This window comes from Larimichthys crocea, chromosome I (assembly GCF_000972845.2).
Source record: "Larimichthys crocea isolate SSNF chromosome I, L_crocea_2.0, whole genome shotgun sequence".
Lineage (NCBI taxonomy): Eukaryota > Metazoa > Chordata > Actinopteri > Sciaenidae > Larimichthys > Larimichthys crocea.
This window is the reverse complement of record NC_040011.1, coordinates 38,269,884-38,282,525: the sequence shown is the minus strand read 5'-3', so window position 1 is coordinate 38,282,525 and position 12,642 is coordinate 38,269,884. Positions and strand designations below refer to the sequence as shown.

The 12,642-nt window shown below is 41.0% G+C and overlaps 1 protein-coding gene across 1 annotated transcript; it reads left to right on the top strand.

Moving 5' to 3' along the window:
- Nucleotides 1-269: 269 nt before the first annotated feature.
- On the top strand, nucleotides 270-9,562 carry mtnr1c (melatonin receptor 1C). Its single transcript, XM_010752071.3, has 2 exons — nucleotides 270-474; nucleotides 8,277-9,562. Exons 1-2 carry the CDS (start codon nucleotides 279-281, stop codon nucleotides 9,140-9,142), a joined length of 1,062 nt encoding a protein of 353 aa, XP_010750373.1. The 5' UTR covers nucleotides 270-278; the 3' UTR covers nucleotides 9,143-9,562.
- The last annotated feature ends 3,080 nt before the right edge of the window (nucleotides 9,563-12,642 follow it).

Sequence of the window (12,642 nt, the reverse complement as noted above, 5' to 3'; positions counted from 1 at the left end):
ACACGAGCTCCTGGCATCTTTATCACCTTACAAATTAACTTCTTCAATTTCCCTGCATGCGTAAAATCTAATAACTACTCTTAAGATCATATTATGGTTCGCGTCTACCTCCTACTACTCCACAGGCGGAGGAGGAGTAGCCTAATGTGGTTTCGTCCCTCAAAAAGTTCATCACTCCCCACACTAGACTCCTTTCACATTTTTTGGTCTGCAAATATATATATTTTTTAGCTGAACATTGGAGTATTTCCATCATGCGCTCTGCACCCTGAGGGGAGATGGATTTAGAGGTGAAGGATGTGAACGGGTCGAACTGTTTGTCCCGGAATGAGAGTGACCGAGGACTGAGCGCTTCTTCCTCTGGAGTGTCCACTGCGCTGGCCAGCGTGCTGATCTTCACCATCGTGGTAGACATCCTGGGAAATGTCCTCGTCATACTGTCCGTGTACAGGAACAAAAAGCTGAGGAATGCAGGTGAGAGATAAAGACACGGTTATTAATGCTGGTAACGATGGTGGTTATATGTTTATTTTTTAAAAATAAATGTGAAAGAAAAATGTTTAACAGCCGACTGACATCAGGTTGAAGGCAAAAATAATAATCTTTCACTCAGTGTCCTATATGTGGGAAGCCCCACTGTCTTCATTCATGACTAAAATTATGTAATACAACATGTGGCGTGTGACCTCTGTGTTTGACAATCAGACTGCTATCTAAAGGCAGCCTCCAGTCTCACTTTCTACAGCCTTCACCTTCACATCTCTCCATAAATAATAACACCATCTTCCCTTCATCTGGCTTTATCCTTGGTTCTCCATCCTAGATAAATCACATCCCTCCCCTATATCAGGACCTGTAGTGTCCCATGAGCGGCCATGGTGAGCGACACTGTTGTACAGTGTCTATGTCCTTTTGTTCAGGTTTTATGTTGAACATAACCTCATATTTTGTTGTGTTAGATTTTCAAGTGTCCTGGCAGCAGTGTCAAGGTGAAGAAGATATTTATTATGGCCTTTAATACCATTTTTTTCTTACTTGGCAAATATCCCATAATCATTCAATTGTCCCCTTTTCTTTGGAGCCTCTAGTCTAGTCTCAAATGACTACTTGTTCCTGTCATCTCCTGTGATTTGCACTGAAAAATTAGTCGGTAAAATTGGGATCAGAAAGTGTGAGAGTGATGCAGTTTTTCTTTTGGATAAAGGAAAGCTTGTCTGACTTGTGCACAAATTCTGTATATGCAACTAATCATGTGTCTATCAGGGTTCTATTTTTTTCCATCATAAACTCTAATGTAAAATAACTAATCAAAATAACACACACAGCATGTTGGATCTTTTTAGTTATTAATGATTGAAGGCATCCCTCCAAGTAAGTAATGAGTAATTTTAAAAGTTTTTTTAACTTCTATCTATTCTACTAATGTATCAAATTAAGGCTGTACTTTTAAAAGAAGAAATGACATTATTGATCTTACAAATGAAACGTTTCAAAGGTTCACCCCTCCCTTCCCCCCAAAATTAATTTTTGTACAATCCCTGAACAAATGCAATATTATTGACCATATCATAAATTGTATCCATTTCCTTTTATAAAAAAAACGATAATGAAATATAATGAAAACTTGTTAAAGCCTTAGAGGCTGTTTCCTGTCTGCCATGAAAAAACTAGAGAAGTAACATAAAACTAAATATGTTAAAGAACCAGTCACAGGACAGTCTCAGCAATACGCATAGTGACGCCCTACAGGGTTTAAGACACAAGTCTTAAAAAACACAACATATATTTTATTCTCTAATTCCAAAAAACGATAAAACACATTTAGCTTTGATTATGCGATCAAACCTCGTGATTTGATTTTTCAATAAAGAACTGAACAAACATTGAGCTGTTCTCAGAAATGTCTTCCGGAGGCTGAAAACAGAACAAAGAGTTGTACTTTTGATGTTGTGCTGCTTTGAACTTAAAGATCCCGGAGACGGCGCACCACGCACCGTTATGGTGTACCCGGCAGCTCTGCTTTTTAAAAGTAACATCAGGAAAAACGTCTGCTGAGGCAAGAGGCTAAACTCAGTGGTCACAACATAATGCTAATGAGAACATTCAAACTGGGCGGTGGGATTAGGTCAGTGACCGTTTGGAATAATGAGCTTTTAATTACAAATTCAGATACGTTACATAACACATCTAATGTGTTCCTGTACAAGAGCCAAATGCAGTTTGGCAAGAAGTTCAGGAGCCCAAAGCGTAATTAGATTATTAAAAATGCCACAGCTGACTGGTCTCAAACAAGAGTGCAAAAGTCTTCTTCATGCTGGTGGACACTGCTCCACACTATGGACACTGCACTGATTACAGACCTCATGTCACTGTTCTCCTACTCTAATTGAACTGACGAGCAGGTCCAGACACACGAGTGGAAATCTGAAAGTCCACTAGAAGCTCAGAGCCTCTAACTCATACTATCTTTTTTTTCCCTGTCCTTAAGTGACTAAAAATGTCACCGCACCCCCCAATGTAGTCTGTCGTCAATCTCCTGTCTTTAATTGTACAGAAAAGGAGAGCATGGTCGCAGCTAAAGAAAGACAAACAGCTGTAGAAGACCTGTCTGCCGTGAAAATCTGTTTCTGTGATTGATGGCTGTTTTGTGAAGGGGTGATAGGTGGAGTATAATACAATAACATCCCCCGGGTTCACAAACCAGACTCATGAGTAATAAACCAAGGTAAGATTTATGATTTACAGTGAGTAAAGACAACACTCACGTATATTTTTATGGGATCCAGGCAGAAAACATCCCATCTCCTCTCCCCATTACACACTATTCAGACTGCTGGTTTGCTTCCTCACACGCAGCAGCAGCAGTGGGACCTTTCTGCTCTGCTTCACACTTCGCCTTGCACGCACCCTCCGTGTATCTCTCTCCACTATCCACCCCTCAAACCCTTCAACAATCACATGCATGTGCAGACATTTGTTCAATGTTGGTTCGCCTTCTGAGCAATATACCGTATCATATTTGAGGGAGAACTGCTGCCATATGTTCCTTTTTTCACACGTTTGCCGGTTCTCTCAAGTGTGCAAATGTAATAGGATCTATCCAGTGACTCCTCGGAGGGTAGAGCATGGAACTATAGGACTGCCAACGGGGTGTTAACACTAGAGTTTCCCACTGGGGTTAACAATACTAAAAATACACTCTCAAAATGCACTCATGAGAGAGAGAGAGAGAGGAACAGAGAAAGAGAACGACGAAGGGGAACAGATGGAGGAAATAACGAAAGAATGAGCTTAACTGTGTTAGTGTGTGTGTGTGTGTGCAGTTTGCTCCATGTCAGGAGCCCTGTGTCTTGGGGTGTGTAAGGTTGAGGATGGACTTGACTTTTGTTAAATCATGCGCAGCATCCCTTCAGTCGCTCTGCAGTCATGAATAAAAACAGTGTCCAGAGGGGGGTTAATTGAGTCAGAGGACTCAGTGAGTCAAAGCAGAAGCCAATTTAAATTGACAGATCTACAGGGAATATCACTTAACACACTACATTAAACATTTCATTTCTTTTATCTTTTCCCAACAAGAAAATTGTAAATGACATTAATATAATAATGCAGCCAGCGTGGAGGCAGGATATTATCACACCTAGTTATGTTCTTCATCTAACCTTTCCACTGTAGCAGGCTGTTTCATTCAGACTTACATAATACACTATCACCCTCGTGCTAAAGCGAGCGAGACACTATCGGACCAGACGCTGCTTGTGTCGCGATGAGATGATTTCTCTCAGGCCCAGTGAGTCTTATTTTCTCAGACGTAATGGGGAGGGGGTCTGATTGGTAGATGGCCTTTGATGATGACGGTGATGTTTTTGGCTGAGCTCATAACAGGCTGCATCACCAAAAGGCAGCTTGTGTCAGTTTAATGTTAAACTTCTTGGTAGAAAATTCTCTGGCCCCTTTGAACGCAAGTTCATGAAGTAGTCACTACTAATTCATCAGCGTTGACGCCCTTGCTGAAAGGTTATTCTTGTTTTATTTATGATAAAGCGGTGAGTAAAATCAAATAGAACCTCATCTGGGATATGCACTCGTCGTAAAAAGCTCTGCTGATATTCAGCCGGATTCAAGCGATTCAAACCCGCCTACGCTTTTTTTTTCTTTTTTCTATGAATTCATCTTTTCTCCAAAGGTGTATAAATATAGCCCGGTGAATCAAAGCGTAGTATATCACGTTTCCTGTATGAGCAGTGAGAGTGATGGGATACAGACGGTGGGTTTGACAGAGGAACACAAGCCCTTGAGATTCACACTCGCACTCGTCAGATTGCAAATCAGCCTGCAGCCTTTTGTTTTGTCTTCTGGTTTGTTTATCTCTTGTATTTTCATCTTTATTATGTAGCGATTCTTGCTCCGGCATAACTACATTTTCATTTCCTACATTGTTCTTCCTGCTGTTCAGAACTATTCAGCTGATATGAAGCAATCTTCCATAAATATGCCCACATTGTATACAGAGCCTATTTTCATACATACGTGGGTTTATGCAGTGTGTGTGTGTGTGTGTGTGTGTATATATATATATATATGTATATATATATATATATATATGTTTGAATATGCTGCAGCCTGTTGTGTGCTGCCTGATTCTGATGACAAATATGTTTTATTCAGTCACACATTCTCTGCTGAAACGTTTTGATTTATATTTCATTCAGCAAAAAAAAAAAAAAAAAATTCTGCATGTGACAGGCGGAAAGAGAGAGAGAGAGAGAGAGAGAGATGCACTGTGGGAAGTCGCGGGGTGGTCGCTCAACTCTCAAGAGTCACTTTAAAGCAAGAATCAGTTGATTTGATGCAACATTTCACTTGGCTGACAGTTTTGAGAGAGTATAGCACACGATCAGATAATTACGAAGCCAATGGTGTCAGAGAACTTGAAGGCCACAAGTCAGCTGTCCCCCGATGGCCTGCAACCAATCAGCATTCAGGTTAAGCTCTATCCAACTCACCCTCGTTGATAATAATAGCTCCCAAAGATGTCAGCGGGCAGGACTCTTTTTCTATTCTGGTATCCAGGAGTGAGAATGTCTGTCGGGCCGGTTGTTTAAGAGTGAAACAACAAATCATTTTGAGTGCTGTGTGTTTGGGTGTGATGAGCATCGGGCCTGCCAAGCTGCTTAATTAAACAGTGAGAGGTAATAGCTTGTCCAGTGTTTTACTAATGGATGCCAACAACACAAAGACAGTCATGAAGCCGCTTCACAGCAATCCTCTCAGTGGTGTTTTAGCACTTACCTCATCCTTTGGATGATAAGGGAGGAAAAAAAGAGAGAGAGAGAGAGGGTTCAGCCAGAGAGAGCTACAGTATAAGGCTGCAGCATGCCCTGTCCAGCCGCTGCACATGATAACACTGAGATGCATGATGTCAGCGAAGAATCAAACCTCTGCACAATGACAAACGCACACATAGTGTACTGTGAGTGTCACAAATACAATCTGACAGATTTGCCCAGTGAGCTGACTTGAGGATGAAGAGCGAATGTTTTTATTTTTATCTCAGCAGGCTTGAGAGAGGACTCCTGCTGTTGTAGTAACTCCAAAATCAACTCTCTCTGAATACCTGTGTCAGGTCAGTCAGAAAATGTCAAACCAACCAAATCTGGTTTAAAATGAAAGTCTCAAAGTTTGTTAGTTTTTGTAATTAAACATGTTATAGCGTCGCATGGTCTATTTTCTTTATTAGTGCATTCATTGAATCAAGTTCAGGCGAGTTAATTAAAATTGAACTGGTTGCTAGACAACATACTGTATCTGTGTTGTCCCTGGGGTGCAGGGATCATAACAAGCTTTGAACGCCGAGGATTGATGGCCAACATGTGTTTTAAATCCACTCCCATCACATCTGCCAATCAACGCTGTTGTTTCAGCTGTTGTCTGAGAGCCTCGCGCCTTTGCATTTCAACTTCAGAAGGTGGTTTAATTCGTATCGACGCTGGAATCGCCCCAATATCTGACAGAACTTGTTGTTAAAACGAGGCACATCATATATAATCCTTTACAGATTATTCACAAAGAACAAACATGTGTCATCCAACCAGTGATGTAATTGAATGTGCACGAGAAACCGGCTAAAAGTGTGTAATGACAAGCAGCATGTAATCTTAATTTTGGACTGGTTTGGCTTTGTTATGTATTTTTTTCTATCAGCGCAGTGCGACTTGCTACATGGAGTACTAATTATATGCTCAAGTTTTGTCTCTAAAAAAACTGAGTAAACTGTACAATGGACAATATCTTCATTACAAATGTGTAGCTCACACCCACACACACACACACACACACACACACACACACACACACACAATAAACCCTTCATTGCACAATGTTTCAATTTTTTATGAGAAGCGAGTTCTTCTTTTGTGAAACACCGGTTCAATTGAATTGTGCCTCTTCCTTATGTTCTTGTTATCTATCCTATCTGACACGACATAAAAATGTGATTTATTGTTTTATTCTTCCCCACCCAGAACAGCTGCGCTGTAACAATATCAGACGTCATTTTCTATGAGTTATGTCTTTTGAGTAGATCCAGTGTCACACCAACATCATTTTAGATCTGATGAACGGAACTTGTTTGGATGTAATCGGACACTAAAATCACCCATGTCCTGCTTTTTATGTATTTAAACTTCGTACCCAGCTTTCTCTTCCTGGGGGAAAAGACGTTTAAAAACAAGAACAGCCTGTTTTAACTATTTTATCTGGATGCCAGATATGACATTGCAATAAACATGTTTACAGCTGCACTAGGGGCTCTGCAAGGCAGCAGTTGGTGGAACTTTTAGCTCACAACATGTTACATGTTACAAGAAGGTTGCTGGTTCGCACCCCGGCTGGGGCCTTTCTGTGCAGAGTTTGCAATTGGTCGTTCAGAATTGTCCTCAGGTGTGAATGTGAGTGTGAATGCTTGATAAACTGGCGACTTTGTCCAGGGTGTACCCCGCCACTCACCCAAAGTCAGCTAGGATAGGCTCCAGCTTATAAGCGGTTACGCATAATGGATGGATGGACCACCTTAGTTTAGTGTGTTAGCACAGTGCCATCTTGTTAATTAGCACTAAACAGTACAGCTGAGGGAAACAGGAGGCATAATATAAAGACATAAACCAAAGTATTGAACAAATTAGAACTTTGATCTGATGATGGTGCAGAAGTCAATTATTACAATTCATCCAAAGATATTTCACCCAAAACTATCATTGTGAAGCTCATGTTGTCAGGGGATCTATCCTCTGGGTATCTTTACCAGATTTTGACTCATCCAATTGTAGGGTTGTGATCGATAAACCGATTCAGTTTAACAAGTGAGAGATACGGCTGCGTTGGTAGCAGCCTCCTCAATCGATACAAATTAGCCATGAATTCCTAGATGAATCGGTTGTAGAGTCATGGATTGGGTATCTTGAGACTTGGAATCGTTTGGTGGCTTCACACACTTTTGGGAAAATCCACCATTCGCAGCGCGTTGCGTGAGCGTGACATATTGGGCCGTCATGCATGCGACTTCAAACCCCACGGGGAGCGTTTCAGAAGTGTGCGTGTAGCCCGCCAGACTTTGTTTACTTGCTTAGATTTGGCCATTTTCCCGGTGTATGTTCTTCTAAACATGCTTCTTCATGTGTAAATATGTTACATAGTTAATTAGTTTTCGCTTTTGTCTGTTTTTACGACCGGCAGTTTGCACGAGGTACAGTTCTTACACTGTATTGATTCGTGTCGAATCGGTCTTTAATAAAAGTATATCGTTTTTGAATCGTATCCTAACCTGTTTATCTAGACGCGTATCGAATCGTTTATCACAGAGAAAAGTGCAACCCTATCCAATTGTTGTTGAGTTATTTCTGTGTGGACTGAAATAACCGACAGAGCACCATTACTGTCCATAGAGCCCACCATTAGCATGACTAAAATGTCAGTTTAGTTTTAAAAACAGCTTCAGTGAAAAAAAGGGGGTTGCTACAAAGAGCGCTTTAACAAAAAAGCATTTGCCTGGATCCAAATCAGTGCATTGAAGTGTACATACTAAAAGCCTTATCAAAATGAGCTACAGAGGCAACAATAAAGCTGCTCTTTTACCAGTCATAGATGTACCTCCGGTGACCCAGTTTATTTTAAGGAATTTAACCCGGAGCAGAAAATGAAAAAGGAGTGCTGTATGCTTAAATTATACACCAGTTTGGGTCATGTTTTGTCTGTTATCTAAACCTCTTATGTTTCCCCAGGCAACATCTTCGTGGTGAGTTTGTCCGTGGCAGACCTGGTGGTGGCATTGTACCCTTACCCGCTGGTCCTGACAGCCATCTTCCACAATGACTGGACCATGGGTGACCTCCACTGCCAGGCCAGCGGCTTCATCATGGGCCTGAGCGTCATCGGCTCCATCTTCAACATCACGGCCATCGCCATCAACCGCTACTGCTACATCTGCCACAGCCTCCACTATGACCGACTGTACAGCCTGAGGAACACCTGCTGCTACCTGGGCCTCACCTGGCTGCTCACCGCCATCGCCACAGTACCTAACTTCTTTGTGGGCTCGCTGCAGTACGATCCCCGCATTTACTCCTGCACCTTCGCCCAGACAGTCAGCTCATACTACACCATCTCAGTCGTGGTTATTCACTTTCTGATCCCGCTGCTGGTGGTGTCCTACTGCTACATGAGGATATGGGTGCTGGTGATTCAAGTGAAACATCGGGTTAAACCGGAGCAAAGGACCAAACTCAAACCTAGTGATGTAAGGAACTTCCTGACTATGTTTATGGTGTTTGTGTTGTTTGCAGTATGCTGGGCTCCACTCAACCTCATAGGTCTGGCTGTAGCTATAAACCCTGTGAAAGTTGCACCCAATATACCTGAGTGGCTTTTTGTCACTAGCTACTTTATGGCGTATTTCAACAGCTGCCTCAACGCCATCATATACGGACTGCTAAACCAAAACTTCCGGAAAGAATACAAGACAATCCTTCTTGCTCTTTGCATCCCACGTTTGCTCCTCATGGAGACCTCCAGGTGTGCCACAGAGGGACTGAAGAGTAAACCTTCACCGGCTGTAACAAACAATAATATAGCAGAGATAAATGTATAAACCGGTGCTTGACTGGAAAATTTAGATTAAGGTCCTCTGGAACCTCATCGTGGATGTGTGACATGATTCACCCTGTGCCTTTTGGAAGATGTGTACCATTTTCATGTTGTAAAGATGCAATCATGTTCGGAGAGGACACCGCTGCTGTCATAGTCCTTTGTCAGACACTGTTGGGAGGAAAATGTTCAGTTGTGTCATCAGTACATTGTGCTTGTTTGTGGCAACCTCCTGGCCTTCTATTTAAAGACAGACACAGTGGTAAAAAGTCAGTAAATAATTACTCGTCATCAAAAAGCATTTTGACCATGGAGGGTAGTCATTAGGAGGGTAGTTATTGTTTGGATGGAAGACTTCACTAATCAAGCCACATCCCAACATGTGTACATGAACAAGAGAATGACTCGATCGATTACGAGTATGTCAACAGCATAGTGAAAAGAAAAATAAATGTATTTTCTATTCCTGCTGTGTTTGTGTGCTCTTGAAAGCAGCATTAATGATGAAAAGTCGGTTTGTTTGTTTTTCTTTCAGTGCAATCAACAGAAGCCTCTTTATCCACTGCTCAGCTCAATTATCACAGATTTAGCGGTATTATTTGGATTTTACTGACTGAGGATATTAAAACTAGGGTAGGTGCCAATTTGTTAACATATTTTAGCTTACGTAAAAGTTTGAATGCCATAATCTGTCCTGTGTGTGTGTGTGTGTGTGTGTGAGAGTATCTCAGCCTCCTTCTCACTGGGAATGTAGACTATTAATTCCCCATGAAGCTTTTATCTCCTCTGGGCTTGTCTTCTGAGCAATGATGCCCTCACAACACAACACTGGGAAGATTGTGGAAGCTTTTTCTCCGGCTTCAATTCAAGAGAGGAAAGAAAACAAAAAAAAACAAAGAAATCTCTTTATTAAATATATTAATGGAAAAGGGCATTCTTTGTTGTTTGTAGAATCTCACAGTTTTAAGTCAATTCCTCTGGTAAACAACACTGCGTGTATCAATTAGTCAGACTAAAATGGTTGAAGTCTCACATAACCCCCTTTCAGACCTTAAATGATTTAGATATTGTAGAGATCTTGAAAAGGGGGGGAAAGAAGAGATGATAAACAAAGCTTGCTTTCTTGTTTATTAAATGCCTGAGGGATATGATACGCATCAGGAGCCAGAGATGTAATTTCGTGATAGTGCAAGTGTGCCTGAGCACATGTCACCCTAGCCGAGATGAGCTCTGACAGCCTCCCAGCTTAACTTCCACCCAGCAAACAAACTATGAGCGGTTCACCTCATAGTGAGGCTCCAAGATGTCAATGTGACACATTCTTGATATGATGCACTGTTACCGGAATATTAAAGAGATTACGCATTCTCGATGTCTAATTCAAAGGCATATTTTACATCTACTTTCAGATCCATTTACTGATTTTTGCATTCTGTTGTGCTTTGCTGCAACTCATCTTGGATGGGCTGCCCGACTGTCTGACTAAATTAAACCCTTAGTGGACGATTATAGATGCAAGAACAGGAATCTGAATCCATGATGGATCTTGGATCAGTACTACAGTACTCTCTTTCAATGAGCCAGGTGCCATCAAGTTTCAGCTCAGCAAAACGGGACATAGCTGGTCAAATCTGTTGTGAAATCTTACAAGACAGTGTCTTTGATGTGGAAGGAAGAAGCAACCCACATGCCAGCGCAAGGTCAGCTACAGATGAATGGCTAATGGGTCTCGAGGGAAGATGACAGTGTCGGCTCAACCACACTAAGAGTCACAGACTAATGGTCATCCTTCTTCCTTCTACCTTTCACCTTCCACTCTTCATTCTTTTACTGCTCTTCTTACCTGTATTTATTTCCCGCTCTCTCCTCAACTGAATGAATAGCATGACATCTTGAGAAATATGCTTTCACGCCAAGAAAAAAAACGAGAAGATCGATACCACTCTCACGTTTGTCTGTAAAGTGTGTAGCTACAAGCCAGGAGACAGTTGGCTTAGCTTAGCTTATCTTGGCCGGTTATATCTTTTTTCTTTAATCCATAGAAATAATGACAACTTGTCACCGAAATAGTCTAGCAGACATTGGAAACCCCTCATAAGACCACAATATATACTAATATATAATAATTGTATACATACTTGTAGAGTTTATTAGTGAGTATGAAAGGTGCTGGAAAGACCTGGACTAACTATTTACCCAAACGGCAACCTCCGGTGCTGGGAAATGAGGCCAATGCGGAAGTGCTAAAAACTGTAATTCTTCAAGCAGCCTCTTGAGACCGGCTGCAGAAGTGAGTCAGTCTCTATAAGCGGCCAAATAAAATGCCATTAAAATGTTTACAGCCTGGTTCAGAAAACGGGTTTGATTTCTGTAGTTCATGACAACTGTACAGGAGGTGAATTATTATTATTTTTGAACTCACCCGTTCAAAAGATGGCCGCATATTTTTGCTTCAGAAAACCTATGGCTCACTCATGCTCTGTCCATTTTTTAATACTGTCATTGTGTTTACTCCAGTTTTCAGTCTTTACCACATAGCATAAACATACATGCTAAAATGCCGAACTACTCCTTAAAGATCTATCTGCATGTTTCATGCAACCAACAGGCTCAATTTAGCATAGAATTTGATTTCATAAAAACTAAGCCTATGTTGACAACTCATATCTTATACGTAATATATTATTTTACATAATATATATATATTAACACTGACTATTTTTACACTAAATATATTCATAGAAAAGACTGAGGCAACTCGTATCGCTCAGTAGATAAATCAAAAACAAAAATGCAGAGTCCAGGATGGATAGTTGAAATGACTAGTCTATCCACTCATACTGTCTGTCATTTCTCATTTGATTTAATATGAAGGGCAATAGCTTGTGGAGACATTTTTCTTTTGATATTTTCAAGGACAGCATGATCTATCCATGCCGCCATACACAATAAGATCCATCATAACTCATGCCTTTATTTTGCCGGTTTCACATATGTATGTGACTCGGTCTCTCTGTGACTTAAATTCTGAGAAGTGTTTGTCTCTCTGGTTTCTTTTTAACATCAGCTCTGTGTTGCTTTGGCTGCTACTTTGTGTGTTATTAAGCACCATAAATCTGTACGTACTGTCACACACATGCCAGAATTTAATTCCATAAGTTAGATCATCTGTTGTCATATATCAGATACAAGCATCCTTGTCTTTGTCTTTTTTTTGTTTTGTTTGTAATTTTGATCTAAGACATCTTTACAGCATCCAGTTGATGGCACAGATAATTTATTGCCCAAACCGGATCAAGCACAAAGGGAACAAGGCGTAAACTTGAATATGTCTGATGACATGATACGCTACTCCCACCACACAGCTCTGTTTTTACTTGCTTATTTCCTTTCCATCCTCAGCGGTATGTGAGCATTAGAGGCGTCGAAAGAAACAAATTCTCATTAGAGGGAGATAAAGATTATTTCCACAACAGCAGAACACTGCCTCTAATGTCGTTAACA

Excerpts from the sequence above, each read along its gene's own strand:
- mtnr1c (XM_010752071.3), top strand. The coding sequence starts at position 279 with ATGGATTTAGAGGTGAAGGATGTGAACGGGTCGAACTGTTTGTCCCGG. Across the intron at positions 475-8,276 it reads CAAAAAGCTGAGGAATGCAG|GCAACATCTTCGTGGTGAGT; the intron begins GTGAGAGATAAA and ends ATGTTTCCCCAG.